The following is a 22,324-nucleotide window of genomic DNA, read 5'->3' on the forward strand; positions in this document are numbered from 1 at the left end:
CTATAGAGTATAGTAGCTTACTGTAGCAGTCTGCGGTGCTGCTGAGCTGACAGTGTCCAGCAGGTCCGTCATCAGTCATCATTACCTAATAAATATATTATCTACCTGTCCGGCTGCAGTACTAGTGATATTATATATACATACATATATATATTGATTTCATCTCATTATCAATCATCCAGTCTATATTAGCAGCAGGCACAGTACGTTAGTCCACGGCTGTAGCTACCTCTGTGTCGGCACTCGGCAGTCCATCCATAATTGTATACCACCTACCCGTGGTTTTTTTTTTTCTTTCTTCTTTGTACATACTACTATAGTATAGTAGCTTACTGTAGCAGTCTGCGGTGCTGCTGAGCTGACAGTGTCCAGCAGGTCCGTCATCAGTCATCATTACCTAATAAATATATTATCTACCTGTCCGGCTGCAGTACTAGTGATATTATATATACATACATATATATATTGATTTCATCTCATTATCAATCATCCAGTCTATATTAGCAGCAGACACAGTACGTTAGTCCACGGCTGTAGCTACCTCTGTGTCGGCACTCGGCAGTCCATCCATAATTGTATACCACCTACCCGTGGTTTTTTTTTTTCTTTCTTCTTTGTACATACTACTATAGAGTATAGTAGCTTACTGTAGCAGTCTGCGGTGCTGCTGAGCTGACAGTGTCCAGCAGGTCCGTCATCAGTCATCATTACCTAATAAATATATTATCTACCTGTCCGGCTGCAGTACTAGTGATATTATATATACATACATACATATATATATTGATTTCATCTCATTATCAATCATCCAGTCTATATTAGCAGCAGACACAGTACGTTAGTCCACGGCTGTAGCTACCTCTGTGTCGGCACTCGGCAGTCCATCCATAATTGTATACCACCTACCCGTGGTTTTTTTTTTTCTTTCTTCTTTGTACATACTACTATAGTATAGTAGCTTACTGTAGCAGTCTGCGGTGCTGCTGAGCTGACAGTGTCCAGCAGGTCCGTCATCAGTCATCATTACCTAATAAATATATTATCTACCTGTCCAGCTGCAGTACTAGTGATATTATATATACATACATATATATATATTGATTTCATCTCATTATCATCCAGTCTATATTAGCAGCAGACACAGTACGGTAGTCCACGGCTGTAGCTACCTCTGTGTCGGCACTCGGCAGTCCATCCATAAGTATACTAGTATCCATCCATCTCCATTGTTTACCTGAGGTGCCTTTTAGTTGTGCCTATTAAAATATGGAGAACAAAAATGTTGAGGTTCCAAAATTAGGGAAAGATCAAGATCCACTTCCACCTCGTGCTGAAGCTGCTGCCACTAGTCATGGCCGAGACGATGAAATGCCAGCAACGTCGTCTGCCAAGGCCGATGCCCAATGTCATAGTACAGAGCATGTCAAATCCAAAACACCAAATATCAGTAAAAAAAGGACTCCAAAACCTAAAATAAAATTGTCGGAGGAGAAGAGTAAACTTGCCAATATGCCATTTACCACACGGAGTGGCAAGGAACGGCTGAGGCCCTGGCCTATGTTCATGGCTAGTGGTTCAGCTTCACATGAGGATGGAAGCACTCAGCCTCTCGCTAGAAAACTGAAAAGACTCAAGCTGGCAAAAGCACCGCAAAGAACTGTGCGTTCTTCGAAATCCCAAATCCACAAGGAGAGTCCAATTGTGTCGGTTGCGATGCCTGACCTTCCCAACACTGGACGTGAAGAGCATGCGCCTTCCACCATTTGCACGCCCCCTGCAAGTGCTGGAAGGAGCACCCGCAGTCCAGTTCCTGATAGTCAGATTGAAGATGTCAGTGTTGAAGTACACCAGGATGAGGAGGATATGGGTGTTGCTGGCGCTGGGGAGGAAATTGACCAGGAGGATTCTGATGGTGAGGTGGTTTGTTTAAGTCAGGCACCCGGGGAGACACCTGTTGTCCGTGGGAGGAATATGGCCGTTGACATGCCTGGTGAAAATACCAAAAAAATCAGCTCTTCAGTGTGGAGGTATTTCAACAGAAAAGCGGACAACAGGTGTCAAGCCGTGTGTTGCCTTTGTCAAGCTGTAATAAGTAGGGGTAAGGACGTTAACCACCTCGGAACATCCTCCCTTATACGTCACCTGCAGCGCATTCATAATAAGTCAGTGACAAGTTCAAAAACTTTGGGTGACAGCGGAAGCAGTCCACTGACCAGTAAATCCCTTCCTCTTGTAACCAAGCTCACGCAAACCACCCCACCAACTCCCTCAGTGTCAATTTCCTCCTTCCCCAGGAATGCCAATAGTCCTGCAGGCCATGTCACTGGCAATTCTGACGATTCCTCTCCTGCCTGGGATTCCTCCGATGCATCCTTGCGTGTAACGCCTACTGCTGCTGGCGCTGCTGTTGTTGCTGCTGGGAGTCGATGGTCATCCCAGAGGGGAAGTCGGAAGACCACTTGTACTACTTCCAGTAAGCAATTGACTGTCCAACAGTCCTTTGCGAGGAAGATGAAATATCACAGCAGTCATCCTGCTGCAAAGCGGATAACTGAGGCCTTGACAACTATGTTGGTGTTAGACGTGCGTCCGGTATCCGCCGTTAGTTCACAGGGAACTACACAATTTCTTGAGGTAGTGTGCCCCCGTTACCAAATACCATCTAGGTTCCACTTCTCTAGGCAGGCGATACCGAAAATGTACACAGACCTCAGAAAAAGACTCACCAGTGTCCTAAAAAATGCAGCTGTACCCAATGTCCACTTAACCACGGACATGTGGACAAGTGGAGCAGGGCAGGGTCAGGACTATATGACTGTGACAGCCCACTGGGTAGATGTATGGACTCCCGCCGCAAGAACAGCAGCAGCGGCACCAGTAGCAGCATCTCGCAAACGCCAACTCTTTCCTAGGCAGGCTACGCTTTGTATCACCGCTTTCCAGAATACGCACACAGCTGAAAACCTCTTACGGCAACTGAGGAAGATCATCGCGGAATGGCTTACCCCAATTGGACTCTCCTGTGGATTTGTGGCATCGGACAACGCCAGCAATATTGTGTGTGCATTAAATATGGGCAAATTCCAGCACGTCCCATGTTTTGCACATACCTTGAATTTGGTGGTGCAGAATTTTTTTAAAAACGACAGGGGCGTGCAAGAGATGCTGTCGGTGGCCAGAAGAATTGCGGGACACTTTCGGCGTACAGGCACCACGTACAGAAGACTGGAGCACCACCAAAAACTACTGAACCTGCCCTGCCATCATCTGAAGCAAGAAGTGGTAACGAGGTGGAATTCAACCCTCTATATGCTTCAGAGGTTGGAGGAGCAGCAAAAGGCCATTCAAGCCTATACAATTGAGCACGATATAGGAGGTGGAATGCACCTGTCTCAAGCGCAGTGGAGAATGATTTCAACGTTGTGCAAGGTTCTGATGCCCTTTGAACTTGCCACACGTGAAGTCAGTTCAGACACTGCCAGCCTGAGTCAGGTCATTCCCCTCATCAGGCTTTTGCAGAAGAAGCTGGAGACATTGAAGGAGGAGCTAACACGGAGCGATTCCGCTAGGCATGTGGGACTTGTGGATGGAGCCCTTAATTCGCTTAACAAGGATTCACGGGTGGTCAATCTGTTGAAATCAGAGCACTACATTTTGGCCACCGTGCTCGATCCTAGATTTAAAGCCTACCTTGGATCTCTCTTTCCGGCAGACACAAGTCTGCTGGGGTTGAAAGACCTGCTGGTGAGAAAATTGTCAAGTCAAGCGGAACGCGACCTGTCAACATCTCCTCCTTCACATTCTCCCGCAACTGGGGGTGCGAGGAAAAGGCTCAGAATTCCGAGCCCACCCGCTGGCGGTGATGCAGGGCAGTCTGGAGCGACTGCTGATGCTGACATCTGGTCCGGACTGAAGGACCTGACAACGATTACGGACATGTCGTCTACTGTCACTGCATATGATTCTCTCACCATTGAAAGAATGGTGGAGGATTATATGAGTGACCGCATCCAAGTAGGCACGTCACACAGTCCGTACTTATACTGGCAGGAAAAAGAGGCAATTTGGAGGCCCTTGCACAAACTGGCTTTATTCTACCTAAGTTGCCCTCCCACAAGTGTGTACTCCGAAAGAGTGTTTAGTGCCGCCGCTCACCTTGTCAGCAATCGGCGTACGAGGTTACATCCAGAAAATGTGGAGAAGATGATGTTCATTAAAATGAATTATAATCAATTCCTCCGTGGAGACATTGACCAGCAGCAATTGCCTCCACAAAGTACACAGGGAGCTGAGATGGTGGATTCCAGTGGGGACGAATTGATAATCTGTGAGGAGGGGGATGTACACGGTGATATATCGGAGGATGATGATGAGGTGGACATCTTGCCTCTGTAGAGCCAGTTTGTGCAAGGAGAGATTAATTGCTTCTTTTTTGGTGGGGGTCCAAACCAACCCGTCATTTCAGTCACAGTCGTGTGGCAGACCCTGTCACTGAAATGATGGGTTGGTTAAAGTGTGCATGTCCTGTTTATACAACATAAGGGTGGGTGGGAGGGCCCAAGGACAATTCCATCTTGCACCTCTTTTTTCTTTAATTTTTCTTTGCGTCATGTGCTGTTTGGGGAGGGTTTTTTGGAAGGGACATCCTGCGTGACACTGCAGTGCCACTCCTAGATGGGCCCGGTGTTTGTGTCGGCTACTAGGGTCGCTTATCTTACTCACACAGCTACCTCATTGCGCCTCTTTTTTTCTTTGCGTCATGTGCTGTTTGGGGAGGGTTTTTTGGAAGGGACATCCTGCGTGACACTGCAGTGACACTCCTAGATGGGCCCGGTGTTTGTGTCGGCCACTAGGGTCGCTTATCTTACTCACACAGCTACCTCATTGCGCCTCTTTTTTTCTTTGCGTCATGTGCTGTTTGGGGAGGGTTTTTTGGAAGGGACATCCTGCGTGACACTGCAGTGACACTCCTAGATGGGCCCGGTGTTTGTGTCGGCCACTAGGGTCGCTTATCTTACTCACACAGCTACCTCATTGCGCCTCTTTTTTTCTTTGCGTCATGTGCTGTTTGGGGAGGGTTTTTTGGAAGGGACATCCTGCGTGACACTGCAGTGACACTCCTAGATGGGCCCGGTGTTTGTGTCGGCCACTAGGGTCGCTTATCTTACTCACACAGCTACCTCATTGCGCCTCTTTTTTTCTTTGCGTCATGTGCTGTTTGGGGAGGGTTTTTTGGAAGGGACATCCTACGTGACACTGCAGTGACACTCCTAGATGGGCCCGGTGTTTGTGTCGGCCACTAGGGTCGCTTATCTTACTCACACAGCTACCTCATTGCGCCTCTTTTTTTCTTTGCGTCATGTGCTGTTTGGGGAGGGTTTTTTGGAAGGGACATCCTGCGTGACACTGCAGTGACACTCCTAGATGGGCCCGGTGTTTGTGTCGGCCACTAGGGTCGCTTATCTTACTCACACAGCTACCTCATTGCGCCTCTTTTTTTCTTTGCGTCATGTGCTGTTTGGGGAGGGTTTTTTGGAAGGGACATCCTGCGTGATACTGCAGTGACACTCCTAGATGGGCCCGGTGTTTGTGTCGGCCACTAGGGTCGCTTATCTTACTCACACAGCTACCTCATTGCGCCTCTTTTTTTCTTTGCGTCATGTGCTGTTTGGGGAGGGTTTTTTGGAAGGGACATCCTGCGTGACACTGCAGTGACACTCCTAGATGGGCCCGGTGTTTGTGTCGGCCACTAGGGTCGCTTATCTTACTCACACAGCTACCTCATTGCGCCTCTTTTTTTCTTTGCGTCATGTGCTGTTTGGGGAGGGTTTTTTGGAAGGGACATCCTGCGTGACACTGCAGTGACACTCCTAGATGGGCCCGGTGTTTGTGTCGGCCACTAGGGTCGCTTATCTTACTCACACAGCTACCTCATTGCGCCTCTTTTTTTCTTTGCGTCATGTGCTGTTTGGGGAGGGTTTTTTGGAAGGGACATCCTGCGTGACACTGCAGTGACACTCCTAGATGGGCCCGGTGTTTGTGTCGGCCACTAGGGTCGCTTATCTTACTCACACAGCTACCTCATTGCGCCTCTTTTTTTCTTTGCGTCATGTGCTGTTTGGGGAGGGTTTTTTGGAAGGGACATCCTGCGTGACACTGCAGTGACACTCCTAGATGGGCCCGGTGTTTGTGTCGGCCACTAGGGTCGCTTAGCTTAGTCATCCAGCGACCTAGGTGCAAATTTTAGGACTAAAAATAATATTGTGAGGTGTGAGGTATTCAGAATAGACTGAAAATGAGTGTAAATTATGGTTTTTGAGGTTAATAATACTTTGGGATCAAAATGACCCCCAAATTCTATGATTTAAGCTGTTTTTTAGTGTTTTTTGAAAAAAACACCCGAATCCAAAACACACCCGAATCCGACAAAAAAAATTCGGTGAGGTTTTGCCAAAACGCGGTCGAACCCAAAACACGGCCGCGGAACCGAACCCAAAACCAAAACACAAAACCCGAAAAATTTCCGGCGCTCATCTCTAATATATATATATATATAAATCATAAGCAGATATGGAGCAACACCATAGCCCCTGTCACCATATTATGCCCCACAGTAATGCCCCTGACAACATAATATACCCCCAACATTAATGCCCTTGTCCCTATAATATGACCCCCCCCCTTTAATTATTCAGTACCTGCTTGTTGTGAAGGTCTTGCTTCTTGTGAGGGTTCTGCTCTTTCAGTGGGTTCTCCCCCCACCCCCCGGCCGCCACTGCTTCAGCCGCTGCAGAGCAGACTGTTCGCGCCTGCCTGCTTAAATTGAAAAGGTCCCTCCCAAAATGGCCGCCGCCTCAGAGGAGATTGTTATTAAAGATACTGGAGCCTCCTCTAGTATCTTTAATAACTGTCTTCTCTTAGGCGGCGGCCATTTTGAAAAGGACAATTCCATTAGATTGCTGCGGACGGCGGTGGCGGAAGACGGGGATGGGAGGCTGTGGCAGAAGACGGGGATGAGTGGCGTCAGGCGAACGGAGGTACAGGCAGCCCGGGCCCTCTCCTCTCTGTTAGAGAGGCCAGGCCCGGGACTGCTGTGCCCACGGCACCCCCCTGATGGCGGGCCTGCCGCTGCCCACTGGGAGTGTATTTTAGCTTAGCAGAAATGTGAACGGTTGTATCGCAGAGCGCCTGCAAAAAAAAATTGTGTCGTTTCAGAGTAGCTCTAAACCTACTCAGCGCTTGCGATCACTTCAGACTATTCAATTCCGGATTTGACGTCACAAACCCACCCAGCGTTCGCCCAGCCACGCCTGTGTTTTTCCCGGCACGCCTGTGTTTTTCCGCACACTCCCTGAAAACGGTCAGTTGCCACCCAGAAACGCCCACTTCATCTCAATTACTCTGCGGCCAGCAGTGCGACTGAAATGCATCGCTAGACCCTGTGCAAAACTACATCGTTTGTTGTGCCTGTACGTCGCACATGCGCATTTTTAGCCTGATCGCTGCTCTGAATGACCCCCATGGTTTTGCCCAACTGCTAACAAATTTGCTGCTGCGATCAGATCTGAATTACCCCCTAGGCTTTCTGTGTGAACCAACAATGAGTGCTGATAGAATATAGGACATTTTGATAAGTGATAAATAGACCTCTACAACTTTTTCAAATCCTTCTTTACAAGGGCCAAAGAAATTTAACTAGTACCAGTCACACTAAGGCTTATTCCGGACTGGTCGCAAAGCGGCTAGTGGGGGTCATTCCGAGTTGTTCGCTCGTTGACCAGTGCCAGATTAAGATCCACATGGGCCTGGAGCTGAAATTTATAAAAGGCCTATTTTAGCCGCCGCAGGGGATGCGAAAACGCAGAGGGAGTGTGACTAGTAACGTGGGGGGTGTGGTTGATGTGAGGGTGTGGTCTGCACAGGGGATGTGTGACTAGCGCCTACATTGAAGAACCTCAACATCCCTCCCTTTTTCGCTTATATCAATAGTGTAATGTCAGAATCTACAAATGAACAAAGGGAAACATCTCTTGTTAACATGACCATAATATGAATAATGGTGCTTAGTGATGACGTAAGTATGAAATCTCTCAACGAAAGGGGTTACAGGTCGCTTAGTGATGTCATGAATGTGAAATCTTTCTATATGTAAAAAAAATAAAAAGACTTTACCTTTTTCATAATAGCTATACTGAAAAGGTATATCAGGAGTGGTGGATAGAGGGGGTGGGGTTGAAGAGAGAGTGTCGCCTGGACAGGGCAGAACAGGGGGAAGACCTAGGTGACCCAGCATATAGTAGTATGTGTGTGTATATAACACACACAGATACATACACAGACATAGGTGGTCATTCGGAGTTGATCGCTCGCTGCCGATTTTCGCAGCATAGCGATCAGGCTAAAATCCGGCTTTTCTGTGCATGCGTATGAGCCGCAGGGCGCATGCGCTAAGTACTTTCACGCAAAACTATGCAATTTTACACAGGGCCGAGCGACGTTTTTCAGTCGCACTGCTGATCGGTGAGTGATTGACAGGAAAGGGGCGTTTCTGGGAGGTAACTGAGCGTTTTCCGCGAGTGTGCTAAAAAACGCAGGCGTGCCTGGGGAAACGGGGGAGTGGCTGGCCGAACGCAGGGCGTGTTTGTGACGTCAAACCAGGAACTAAACAGTCTGCAGTGATAGCAATCTAGGAGTAGGTCTGGAGTTACTCAGAAACTGCAGGGAAATATTTAATAGCAGAACTGCTAATCTTTCGTTCGCAATTCTGCTAAGTGAAGATACACTCCCAGAGGACGGCGGCCTAGCGTGTGCATTGCTGCTAAAATCAGCTAGCGAGCGAACAACTCGTTATGAGGGCCATAGTTAGATATAGATAGATAGATAGATAGATAGATAGATAGATAGATAGATAGATAGATAGATAGATAGGAGATACAAACCCAAATTGCTCATCTCTAATACATAGCTAAGGTAAAATGTATTGGGGGTTCCTGGGCAGTGACTGGGGGATTCACCCTCTTATGGAGATGTTATAGGAATGTCACTGAAGTGGTAGCAGAATCAGATGATTAATTGCTAATATTGGAGGCCGTAGTCTGATAGAGGTCTGCACCTAGCATGGGGCAGGTGCAGGTTTTGAAAGATGCACCAAGAGGAATTACAATGTCTAAAGAAGCTGAAAGTGGACATGTCACAGCTTGCGTATTTACACGCATGGCTTTACACCAGGGAAGGGCTTGTACCAATATTAGCATAAAGTCGCACACGCTACAGCAGCAAAAGATGCACACACGGCCGTACCCGAGTCCAACTTGGAAGCGCTTTGGCTTTTATTGAGGGGGGTTGGCAATACACAAAAAAGGGCCCACAAACAGTATATAAAATACGACAGGCAGCACACTCTGTTTGCTCCCTTTTCCCCCCAAACAAACAGTATTTACTATACACAAGTATTTTCTATATCCAGCCCTTACATGTACTGTGGGGTAGTAAGATCCCGGCAGCCATCCGCTGCCATTGGCTTAAGGTGGATGCCTTTTCTCCTACTCCTTGCGCTGGTGATGCTATGGCTGTGCCGAACTCTCGCACAGATGACACCTGACGCCTCTGCAGCTGCTGACTTACTGCCAGCTACTGGGGGGTGGGGTGGAGACGTGGCAGAAACCTATTAGCAGTAGCGCAGAGCAGCATTTTAGGATAAGCTGCAGTGCGTCATGGGGTGATAGAGGCTGGCCACAGTCACAGCCAGGCAGTGATTACCTGTACGTAGAGCGCAACTCCCGAGACCCACTTGTTTTATAAAATCGAGTTCTCGATCCTAATTTCAGGGTAAAATACACTCTTAAATAAATACATCTATATGTATGAAAAGTTATTTAAAGCAATATGCACTCCTCCCACAGTCTCATCAGTGGGGTGCTATCTATAATGTCAGAAACGGGGGAGGTATTCATGTGACTGGCGGTCAGCAGACCGACGGTCACATGACCTCCACCAAAATCCCACCCCCCTCACTATCCCAATGGTCGGCATGCCGACCAACAGGTGCTTTTTCTACTCGTGGGTGTCCACGACACCCATAGAGTGGGAATAGAACCCGTGGCGACCACCGAGCCCGCAGCGCGGCGAGCCCGTAAAGGGGCTTGCTGCACTCGCCCCTCCCTACCGGGATCCCGGAGTCGGTATGCTGCCGGGATCCCGGCATCAGTATGCTGACCTGCGGGCAGGAGACCATCAGTCAGCCATACCACACAACACAAATGGTATAACCACGTTTTAACTAGAGATGAGCGGATTCGGTTTTACTCGGTTTTACTCGGTTCTCAAAACCGAATCTTATTGGCTATCCAAAACACGTGACATCCGTGAGCCAATAAGATGTCGTTTTGAGAACCGAGTAAAACCGAGTAAAACCGAATCCGCTCATCTCTAGTTTTAACACCATGAGAAATCTCCAGTTATGAGAAAACAGCGGACTTTCATATTTATACCACTGAGCTGGTTGTCAATCTCAAGACACATTGGCATCCAACAGGAATATACAAACAAAAACATTGGTCTCAAAGGGTGAAATAAAACACGCTAGACCCCAAAGGAGAGGGGGAAGGGGGGACTTAATGGCCTCAATAGGAAAACACATTGGCCCCGTACTCACTCCCACCGCGGCCTGTGCTCTATCACACTGACGCACTCCCTGTCCCCGCTGTCTGCCCTCTATCACACTGACACACTCCCTCCCCCCCCCCCCCCGCAGCCTACACTATCACACTGACACACTGCCTCCAACCGCGGCCTGTGCACTATCACACTGACACACTCCCTGCCCCTGCTGCCTGCGCTCTATTACACTCACACACTCCGCCCTTACCGTAGCCTGCACTATATCACACTCATACACTACCTGCCCCCGCTGCCTGCAATCTATCACACTGACACACTGCCTGAGCTCTATCACACTCACACACTCCCTCCCCCCGTGCCCTATCACACTGACACACTCCCTGCCTCCACTGCCCACACAGAGCGTCACACTGACACACTCCATCCCACCGCGGACCGCTCTCTATCACACTGACACACTCCCTCCCCCGCGCGGCCCGCGCTCTATCACACTGACACACTCCCTCCCACGCGGCCCGCTCTCTCACACTGACACACTCTCTGCCCCTGCTGCCTGTGCTCTATTACACTCACACACTCCGCCGTTAACGTGGCCTGCACTTTATCACACTCATACACTACCTGCCCCCCGCTGCCTGCACTCTATCACACTAACACACTGTCTGAGCTCTGTCACACTCATACACTCCCACCCCCTGTGCTCTATCACACTCACACAATCCCTCCCCCCGTGATCTATCACACTGACACACTCCCTCCCACCGCGGCCCACTTTCTATCACACTCCCTCCCACCGCGGCCCGCACTCCATCACACTGACACACTCCCTGCCTCCACTGCCCACACAGAGCGTCACACTGACACACTCCCTCCCACCGCGGACCGCTCTCTATCACACTGGCACACTCCCTCCCCCCCGCAGCCCGCGCTTTATCACACTGACACACTCCCTCCCACGCGGCCAGCTCTCTCACACTGACACACTCCCTGACCCTGCTGCCTGTGCTCTATTACACTCACACACTCCGCCCTTACCGTGGCCTGCACTATATCACACTCATACACTACGTGCCCCCCGCTGCCTGCACTCTATCACACTGACACACTGCCTGAGCTCTATCACACTCACACACTCCCTCCCCCCGTGCTCTATCACACTCACACACTCCCTGCCTCCACTGCCCACACAGAGCGCCACACTGACACACTCCCTCCCACCGCGGCCCGCTCTCTATCATACTGACACACTCCCTCCCACCGCGGCCCGCTCTCTATCATACTGACACACTCCCTCCCACCGCGGCCTGCTCTCAATCACACTGACACACTCCCGCCCCCCCCCCCCCCACGGCCTGCGCTCTATCACACTGACACAATCCCACCCACCGTGGCCCACTCTCTATCACACTCCCTCCCCCCTGCGGCCTGCGCTCTATTACACTGACACACTCCCTGCCCACTATCTCACACACTGCCCCCTACCGCGGCCAGCACTCTATCACACTCATACACTCCCTCCCCCAGCAGCACGCTGTTTATCACACTCTTCTTGCCCCAGCGGCCTGCGCTCTATCACACTCAAACACTCCCTGCCACCATGCAGTGTCACACTCACATACTTTCTCACCCTTGCTCTATATTAAACTCTACCCCCTGCAGAAGCTCACACTCACTCACAATCCCCTCTACTCACTCGGTCTTCGGTGCAGTCACTGTCTCACTGGCTGGGCCGGACATGGATGTGCAGCAGCTTCTCTCCCTCTCAACAGCAGCAGCAACAGCGGCAGCCATGTTAGCAGCAGGCAGCCTGGGTCCCGTGTAGCTCCGCCCCCTGGGTCCCGTGTAGCCCCGCCCCCTGCTGAGTTCCTGCATCAATGGATCCCCTGCCCAAGCGGCTTCCTACTAGTATGTTGAGCGCTCGGTGAGAAATGGACCAATAGAGGTCCATCTGTACTATTTTTACGTCTACACTGCGGGCAGGAGGGAGCAGTGCTTCAGACTGTCACTGGCATGCTGCTGCTGTAGCAGGAAAAAATAATTCCTGGCTGCAGCAGCAAATCAGATGCTGTGGGCCTAGTTTGATGGGAGGGCCTGGAGCTGCAGCTCCACCCGCCCCATTGTTAATCCGGCCCTGTCGTTGACGATTTTCGCAATGGAGCGATTAAGGTAAAAATGTGCATGGTACGCAGAGCACATCCGGTTAGTATTTTAGCACAAAACTTAGTAGAAAGCACAAAACTTAGTAGATTTACTCACGTCTGAACAAAGAATTTTCATTGTTGAAGTGATCGGAGTGTGATTGAGATTGCGGTCGCACCAAGGAATTAGTCGCAAAGTGAGTGACAGGAAAACAGTGTTTGGGGGTGGTAACAGGGTGTGGTGGGGTAAACGCAGATGTGTCATGGCTGTGCAGATGGCATTTTCTTGGCGTTTATAAATTAGCAGTTGTGATCTTACTTGATACTGGAGAGCCTCAGCATCTCGAGAGAACAGCTCTCTGCGACATGACCCAATTTGCGATGATGGTACCGATGTATCAGCAATTATATATACGCTGTTGGGTGGAAATTATGTGATAGCAGTGCGGTCCCTATGCTCAGGTTAGCTTCTGCCCATATTAGCATAAAATCGCAATTGTGTACAGCAAAAGATAGCAACAGCAGCAGCAAGAACATCCATATCTGAATGAGCCTCAATGACCATTTCTGCATCAATACCATACAAGATTGTAAGCTCTTTGTCTCTTCTCTTTTATTTTCAGACGACACGGTCTATCTCTTTGTGGTGAATCATCCTCAGTATAAAACCACCATTGAGATATTTAAATTTGCGGAGGAGGAAAATGTTCTTGTGCACCGGAAAACGATTAAGCACGCGCTTCTGCACAGGTACTGCAGAAATGGGGATGCTCATTATCTTCAGTTATGGAACAAATTAACACAACTGTTAATTGGTGCAGTATATACAGTGAACTTGCAACTACTCTTTTTTTCTCATTAGTTTTGTGCGCCTGCCTAGTGACATGCCTGTGGCATTCTATGCTATGGGGCTAGAGACAGATTTAGCGGGCATTAAAATAGTTTAAATCAGAAAGTGAAAAGATGACCGATCGCTCAGATTGTTTTTTGAAAGCCGTTCCAAGGACTGAAAAATGTGTGCTCATCTTGACAAGAGCTTGGCAATTACCATAGGTGCACTTGTGCAAGTATTGATTAGTTAAGTTCCTTTTACACAGCCGCAATAACTTGGGTTCTTGCCGTTTTATCCTGGGTTGCAGCTCGGGGTTAACGGAATGCAACCTGGCTAGCATGCATGTTTGGTCCTGGGAAGGACCCTTAGTTACGGGGGAGTGTGAACAGGTAATCCGGGTCTTCCGACCTGGGTCTCATTCTCTGTATAGGGAGAGCAGCAGCCCAGGTGCTTGGAGATTATGTCATTTCCAAGCACTGGCAGAGGTAAGCCTCGGCAATATCCCCATTCCAACCAGCGGTTTGAACGGGTTTTAAGCCACTGTGACCGGTTTGAAGTTTAAACTCGTATTCAGTAACACGGGTTGGCCCTGGGAATGCGGTTTAAAAGGGGGTATAAGTTTGTGTATTTTATTTCTCTTTCATCCACTCGGGGACACTGGAGTCCTATACAGTAGGGGTGTGAAGCCTTGAACCGGAGGTGTGGCACAATCTAAAATTAGCATTGTCTGCACAGCCGGCTCCTCCCCCTTCACATCCCTCCTCCCTCAGTTTGAAAAATTGTGCTTGAGGTGAAGAACGTGGGAGCACTGAGCTCCTGACAAAAGATACTAAAAGGGGCTGCGTAACCCTAATAAAAGGGGGACAAGGCTGCCTAATATCAGAGAGACAAAGATCCCTATTAAAGGGACCTGCATCTCCCCACGGGAGATCCTCCAAGACTTCTAACAGTGAGTACTGGTAGAAGGAAGAGTTAAGGCCCGTACACACTGGTCGATGTATCGGCCGTTCTCTTGAACGGCCGATACATCGCGGGACCGTCGGCCAGTGTGTACGGGCGATACGTCTGTGAACTCCGTCGTTCACAGACGTATCGCGTCGGCCGCGCAGCACAGCCGACAGCCAATATATCTAACGATATATTGGCCCGTCGCTGTGTGTGTACGGGGCGGTCGTCCGACCGCCCGTACACATGCTGCGGCGGCCGGCGGTGATTGACAGGTGAACTGGGCGGGCGCGAGCGCCCGCCCAGTTCATGACGTCAGTCCCCCGACGGATCGGGCTGTGTGTATGCACAGCACACTGCCCGATCCGTACATAGATATATCTGCAGATCAATTGATCTGCAGATATATCTAATAGTGTGTACCCACCTTTAGGGTCTTTCATGTATTTATTTTTTTATATTTTTATAGTGAGCAGGGAGAGACCTTCCTTACTAAAATATCACTGAGATCCTGTAATTGATCTCTGTTGTATGCTGCCTCCTGTAATATATCACTGTACAAGAGCTGCCCCCTGTAATAGCTCAATGTAATGCTGCCTCCGGTATATATAGCCCCTCACATTGCAGTAACAGCGGCGGGCGCGGGAACAGAGTGCGGCGCGGGACTTGGCCTTTCCTCCCTGTGAGCAGGGAGGGACGGCAGAGCGGCGCGCTGCACAGCGAGAGAGCTGACAGCCGAAGTGGAGCTCAGGCGCCGCTGCGGGAAGCTGTCCAGGCGCGCGCCGGCCAGCGGGTCCGGAGCGCGCCAAAATAGTGTCCGCACAGAGCGCCAGAGAGTGGACTCGGCGCGCGCCGGCCAGCGGAAGGGGGCTAGTATAAAAGTTCATCCGAGGCAGCAGCAAGTGGAACTCATATAGCCTAATGGCTAGGGTTCCTTTACAGCAGCATATATTTTCAAAAGTCTTGCAAGACATCAGTGAGGGCCATGTTTAATGATTATGGCGCCAGGCTGAGGTAATGGGTGGGTCCTCCCCCTCATCCCAGTAGATACATAGGGGAAGTTGTTTAATAAAGAATTAGCTCCCCCTGCTGCACTGCCTGCATAGTGCATAGTATAAGATAGCAGGGAGATCGTTAGGTAACTGCTCCCTCTGCTGGTGGATAATATATATACAGATGAGGATCTCCTGAAAAGTAATCAACTTTACAATTTATATTTTCAAGGGACTTCTGTTTCAAAGATCCTGCAGAAAATACACGGAAGCAAGCGAATACCAACTCTAACATCGTAGCTGATTACAGTTGGGGTGTGAGAATTGCGAGTCGGCTGGTGTTTTAATTTTTTTTTTTCCTTTAATTTTTTATTATTGTTAATTAAAGTAAAGTTATTGACCTGCTCCTTTTATATACGAAAAGGACAGGTAATTCCAGCCGGATCCAATACCTTCGCTTCCGTCATCTCCCAGTCTTTCTCTTCCTAGTTTAAAGGGTGAAAGCGCGGCGGGCTACCCTGGTACAGGGTTTTCAAAACAACATGTCTAAGGCAGCCAAGACCTCCAAGACCTGTTATGTTTGTACGAAATGTAACAAGAAGAGCACGCGGGTTGGCAGCTCCGGGGTGTGCGACTCCTGCTTAAACAAGGACGCTCCACCTGGGAGCAGTGCTCTGGCCAAGGTATGGGAAGACAACCTTGCTAATAGAATCTCCATGGAGATGGCTGAGTCGCGCAAGCAACAATCAGAATGGGCTGCGGGATTCTCAAAGACAATGGAGGAATTTCTCATCAGGTTAACGCCGCCCGCACCCGCAGAAACGAGTGTGCGCAAAGCGGTTAAAAGAACTCTCCCTATGATACAAGAATCAGAGGAGGAAGAGGGTTTTCTTCCTGATACGGAGGAAGGTGAGTTAATTGAACATAACCTAGACGCCGACTTTCCAGAGGAGGACTCGGCAATCTCAGGTCTAGACTCCTTAATTGACGCGGTAAAAGAGATCCTAAGTTTTAAGGACGAGCAAATACGGGAGCCGGAGGATTTCGATTTGTTCGAATCCCAGAAGCCGCGTTCAGCAGTGTTTCCTATTCCTAAATCCCTCCAATCTCAGATAGAGGAGGCTTGGAAACAACCTGACAAACGGTTTCAATTTCCAAAACGGTTTCAAGTAACTTATCCCCTACCTAAGGGTGTAATGGACAAGTGGGAGACTCCGCCGGTAGTGGATGCTTCCCTAGGAAGGTTGTCAAAAAAGACAATTTTACCAATTCCTAACGTAACTACTTTAAAGGATGCATCAGACCGTAAAGTTGATACTGCGTTAATTATTGTTGCAGCTGGTGCAGCGCAGAGACCTGCGATCGTCTGTGCTTGGGTCAACAAGGCCATGGGTGCATGGTCCGGGCGTATTGTACAAGCTATTGAGGAGGAAAATAGCTTAGAAGAGATTACCCAACTGGCAGAACACATTCGAGAATCTGCATCGTACTTGTGTCAAGCTTCTAAGGATATTAGCAGAATAGCATCGCGCATATCTGCATCGGCCATATCGGCTAGAAGGATTTTATGGCTCAGAGAATGGTAGGGAGACTCTGAGACCAAGAAGGCGGTAGAATCCATCCCCTTTGGGGGTGAAATGCTGTTCGGACCAGAATTAGACAAGTGGATTTCGCAGGCTACAGCGGGGAAGTCCACTTTTCTGCCTACTCCGTATACGAGAACCGCTCCACAAACTAGGAGAAGTTATTCGGGACCAGCATTTACTTCATTTAGATCTCAGTCCTTTCGAGCCAGAGGAAGGGGTTTCGGTACACAAGCACGTGGGGGCAGAGGTAGAGGCCGCTCACAAGCAACAACCAGAAAGCAGGATAAACCCGCTGACAAGACCGTGGCATGACGGCCTCCCAGCTCACCTGGGGTCCCCTTTGGTGGGCGGCCGACTGGAAGGTTTTCAGGACATCTGGGCCAAAACCTCACCAGAACTTTGGGTGAGCAACTTTATATCTCAGGGATACACACTGGAATTTCAACAGAGGCCTCACAGTCAGTTTTTTACAACAGGATTGCCTCACTGCCCTCAGAAGGCAAGGGCACTACGGGCAGCAATTCTCAAATTGCTACAAGCAGAGGTCATTATTCCGGTTCCCGCTTCTCAGAGAGGAACGGGGTTCTATTCCAATCTTTTTGTCGTGCCAAAGCCAGACGGGACGGTCAGACCAATACTCAATTTAAAAGTTTTCAACCAGTTTTTAAGAGTCTACAGATTCAAGATGGAATCAATCCAATCAGTCATTGCAGGCTTAGAACAGGGCGAGTTCATGGTATCCATGGACATAAAGGATGCATATCTGCATATTCCAATCTGGAGTCCTCACCAGGCTTACTTAAGGTTCGCATTGGTGGCGGATCACTACCAATTCCGGGCATTGCCGTTCGGCCTAGCATCAGCCCCACAAATTTTCACAAAGATCATGGCGATCATGGTTGCAGGACTGAGACTGTTGGGGGTCACGATTATACCTTATCTGGACGATTTATTGATCAAGGCTCCATCTCAGAATCGACTGCTCCAGGATGTTCAGACATCCCATCTATTCCTAATTCAACATGGATGGATTATCAATTTCCAAAAGTCCAACCTCGTACCGACTCAACGGATTCAATTCCTCGGTCTCATCTTGGACACGGTCCTATTACGGGTGTTCCTGCCAGAGAACAAGATCCAGGACCTACAGAGATTAGTGGCTCAGGTACTGAGGACGCAAACCGTTTCTCTGCACCTCTGTGTGCAACTTCTCGGGAAGATGGTGGCGTCGTTTGAAGCTCTCCAGTACGGCAGACTTCATTCACGACCATTCCAAATGAACCTTATTACTCAGGGAGCAGGCTCGCACTGGCTTCTACATCGGAGAATCCGACTTCACCCACAGGTACGGGTCTCCCTGATATGGTGGTCGTTACACAAGAACCTTGCAGCCGGAAAAAAAATGCGGCATTTGGGATTGGAGGATCCTGACGACGGATGCCAGTCTCAGAGGTTGGGGAGCTGTCCTAAACGACCATCAGTTTCAAGGACGGTGGACCCTACAGGAGAGCAAACTACCCATAAATATCCTCGAACTAAGGGCAGTTTACAATGCACTTCTCTTAGCAGAAGACCTGGTCGTGAATAAACACATCAGGATTCAGTCAGACAATGTCACGACGACGGCTTACATAAACCGGCAAGGAGGAACAAAGAGCAGGATGGCGTTAAAGGAAGCCACAAAGATCTTGTTGTGGGCGGAAAAAAGAGACATCATTCTCTCGGCAGTGTTCATTCCAGGTGTGGAGAACTGGGAAGCAGATTACCTCAGTCGTCAGGACATGAACCCGGGAGAGTGGTGCCTTCACCCACAGATTTTCAACATGATTGTGAGAAGATGGGGTCTACCTCAGGTGGACCTAATGGCGTCTCGGCAAAACCATCAGCTGCCCAGATATGTGTCAAGGACGCAAGATCCAGCAGCAGAAGGAGTGGACGCATTAACACTCCCTTGGTGTTACAGGAGGGTTTACATATTTCCACCATTCCCACTCATACCCAGGGTTCTGAAAAGGGTAAAGCGGGAACGAGTGTGGGCCATTCTAATCGCACCAGATTGGCCCCGCAGGAGTTGGTACTCCGACCTGAGAGGATTACTTGCGGAAGATCCTTGGAGGTTACCTCAGAGAGAGGACCTGCTATCTCAGGGACCGTTCCTACACCGCGACCTGAACAGGCTGCGTTTGACGGCGTGGCTATTGAAACCCGGATCTTAAGAAACAGAGGGATTCCACGAACGGCCATCCCTACGATGATTGCCGCAAGAAAAACGGTCACAGACAGGCACTACTACAGGATTTGAAGACGGTACATGGCTTGGTGTCAGCAGCGGGGATGGAATTCAACGAACTTCCATTTATCTCGACTTCTACTTTTCCTTCAGGCTGGTCTAGAGGGAGGCCTCAGACTGGGCTCTCTGAAGGTTCAGATTTCGGCTCTCTCCATCCTTTTTCAACAGCGGTTAGCATCCTTGCCAGAGATTCAAACCTTTTTACAGGGGGTTCTGAGGATTCAACCCCCTTTTCGTCCTCCCACGGCACCATGGGACTTGAATTTGGTGTTAGAATATTTGAAGTCACCGACTTTTGAGCCATTGACAAGAACAGACCTGAAATATCTCTCTTGGAAGGTTACGTTATTACTTGCCTTGGCTTCGGCTAGGCGAGTTTCTGAGTTGGGAGCCTTATCCTGTAAGAGTCCTTTCTTAGTTTTTCATGAGGATAGGGCGGAACTCCGTACAAGGGCGGACTTCCTTCCGAAGGTGGTTTCGGGGTTTCATGTAAACCAGCCAATAGTGGTTCCATCTTTCCAGGGTCTCACAGATGAGGACGTGTCCTTGGATGTTGTCCGAGCTTTAAGGGTATACGTACAAGTTACGTCGTCCTTCAGAAAGTCGGACCATTTGTTTGTCCTTTATGATGGGCCAAAGAAGGGTTGGCCAGCATCTAAGCAGTCTTTGGCTAGATGGATTAGACTTACCATTCGGCAAGCTTATGTTTCCTGTGGCAAACAGGTTCCGGTTCAGACGGGTGCTCATACTACCCGATCAGTGGGTGCCTCGTGGGCGGCTGCCAGGGGTGCTTCCACTACTCAACTTTGCAGGGCGGCGACGTGGTCTTCAGCCCACACGTTCGCGAAATTTTACAAGTTTGATACTTTTGCGTCCGGAGAATCTAAGTTCGGACGTTTCGTTTTGCAGGTCACCGACAGCACTCCCACCCTGGGGGTAAACTTTGGGATGTCCCCTACTGTATAGGACTCCAGTGTCCCCTAGTGGATGAAAGAGAAAAGAGGATTTTGGTACTTACCGATAAATCCATTTCTCTGAATCCTCTAGGGGACACTGGACGCCCGCCTCGGTGCTGTCAACCTGCTGTGTTCTAAGTTCTTGTTTTAAAACAGTTCGTATAAACAGCGTTCCTTTTTTTCGGTTAAGAGTTCTTGGCCGCTGTTTGATATGTTGTACGGTTCGGTTCCTCGCCATGTGCTATAGTGTCATATCCTATTCTCTCAGTCAAATTTTTCAAACTGAGGGAGGAGGGATGTGAAGGGGGAGGAGCCGGCTGTGCAGACAATGCTAATTTTAGATTGTGCCACATCTCCGGTTCAAGGCTTCACACCCCTACTGTATAGGACTCCAGTGTCCCCTAGAGGATTCAGATAAATGGATTTATCGGTAAGTACCAAAATCCTCTTTTTTATTTTGTGAGCAGGAGAAGCATTATCATAGTCCTACTATAATGCTGTAGCATTGTGCGCACCCGCTATGTGATCTTACCCTGTAAATGTGAAGTATTGCTCTGATAGCGGAACATAAATGTCATAGAACAGAGGAAGCACAAACAGACCCTTACTGGCGCTGCACAGGCTGTGTTCTCTAGGAAGAATGCCTATAACTCAGATGCCGATGTGTAGTATCCACAGGAATGGGTAGTTCTTCAATCCTGGACCACGTAGTTAAACAGTATTCAAATGAGCGAGTCACAATCGTGTTATACAGTCTATAGCGTCAATTCAATTATGGACGATGCCCTCAATGTGCCAGATGACACCGTTCCCCAAATCTACCCCAACTCACCCCAAATTTGTGGATTTTTGTTTCAAGCTCAATAGTGGTGCAAACATAATATGTGACTGCCTGGTGTATATATTAGTTGAAATGCAAGTATATGTGTCACTATCACATTTCTTTGAATATCGGAAAGCCTTCAGTAGGACATCTAGCTCCTTTGAACGTCTCTAGTGTGCGGTACATAAGAGGATGAAATGCACAGTAGTGTAATACTGTAATAGATGCCTCCTGCTGATACAGCACCAGTGGCGCACGCAGGGGGGGTTTCCGAGTACCTGGAAACCCCCCACTAATGAGCCGAATTTTCTATTTTTGAGACGGAGACACAGCTGTCTCCTTCTCAGCTAAAAGCTGTGATCGCGTACGTGATTACGACCGTGAAGCTGCTGCCTTGCTGCAGCAACGGAGAGCTACTGTATGTACAGTAGCTCTCCTCTTCTTACAGAATGCCCGGCGGGGAGCTGCTGACTGCACATGCTCAGTGACAGCAGCTCCCTCCATCCTCACACTGCTGCCCATCTGCTCCCAGCCCCTGGTGAGGAAAACAGTATTCATACAACGTGTGTATGTATATATTTGTAGTTATGTATGTATGTGTGTTTGTGCTTGTGTATGTATGTATGTGCGTGTTAGTGTATATATGTATGAATGTATATATATATGTGTGTGTGTATATATATATATGTGTATATATGTACGTTTGTGTGTGTGTGTGTGTATATATATATATATATATATATAAATATATATGTGTGTGTACCAAGGAAGCTGTCAGCGCCACAGATGCAGTATCTCAAATATCAACACTAGTATTGGGACCAAACCATAAAAATGACTAAAAAGAACTGCTTAGCGGGCACTCCCTATAGTTTATTAGGGCGTCAGCCTATTTACCTCAGGTAAGATAAGGCACTGGTATAGATGCCTAGAATAAAAGTGTGTGGACAGGGAGTGAGGTACTAGAGGCGACCGCTGGTGCCAGACAGTATTATAAAACTAGGCAGTTTAGTAAAAAAGGAAAAACATTTATTTATGAAGCACTAAAACAAACCCAAGTCTTAAAAAAGGTGGGAATTTATACAGTAAAAATACATACACAAAAACGCATAAAATACTCGAAAAAAGACTCCAATGAAAAA

General features: G+C 48.7%; 1 protein-coding gene across 1 annotated transcript in view; it reads left to right on the plus strand.

Moving 5' to 3' along the window:
- The window catches only part of LOC134928789 (serum paraoxonase/arylesterase 2-like), a 106,444-nt gene that overhangs the window by 69,941 nt on the left and 14,179 nt on the right, over positions 1–22,324 (plus strand). The window contains exon 5 of the mRNA XM_063924783.1: positions 13,382–13,508. Within this exon, the coding sequence (XP_063780853.1) occupies positions 13,382–13,508 (127 nt within the window). The remainder of the gene's footprint in view (positions 1–13,381; positions 13,509–22,324) is intronic.

Source organism: Pseudophryne corroboree, chromosome 5, assembly GCF_028390025.1.
Source record: "Pseudophryne corroboree isolate aPseCor3 chromosome 5, aPseCor3.hap2, whole genome shotgun sequence".
NCBI classification, from domain to species: Eukaryota; Metazoa; Chordata; class Amphibia; order Anura; family Myobatrachidae; genus Pseudophryne; species Pseudophryne corroboree.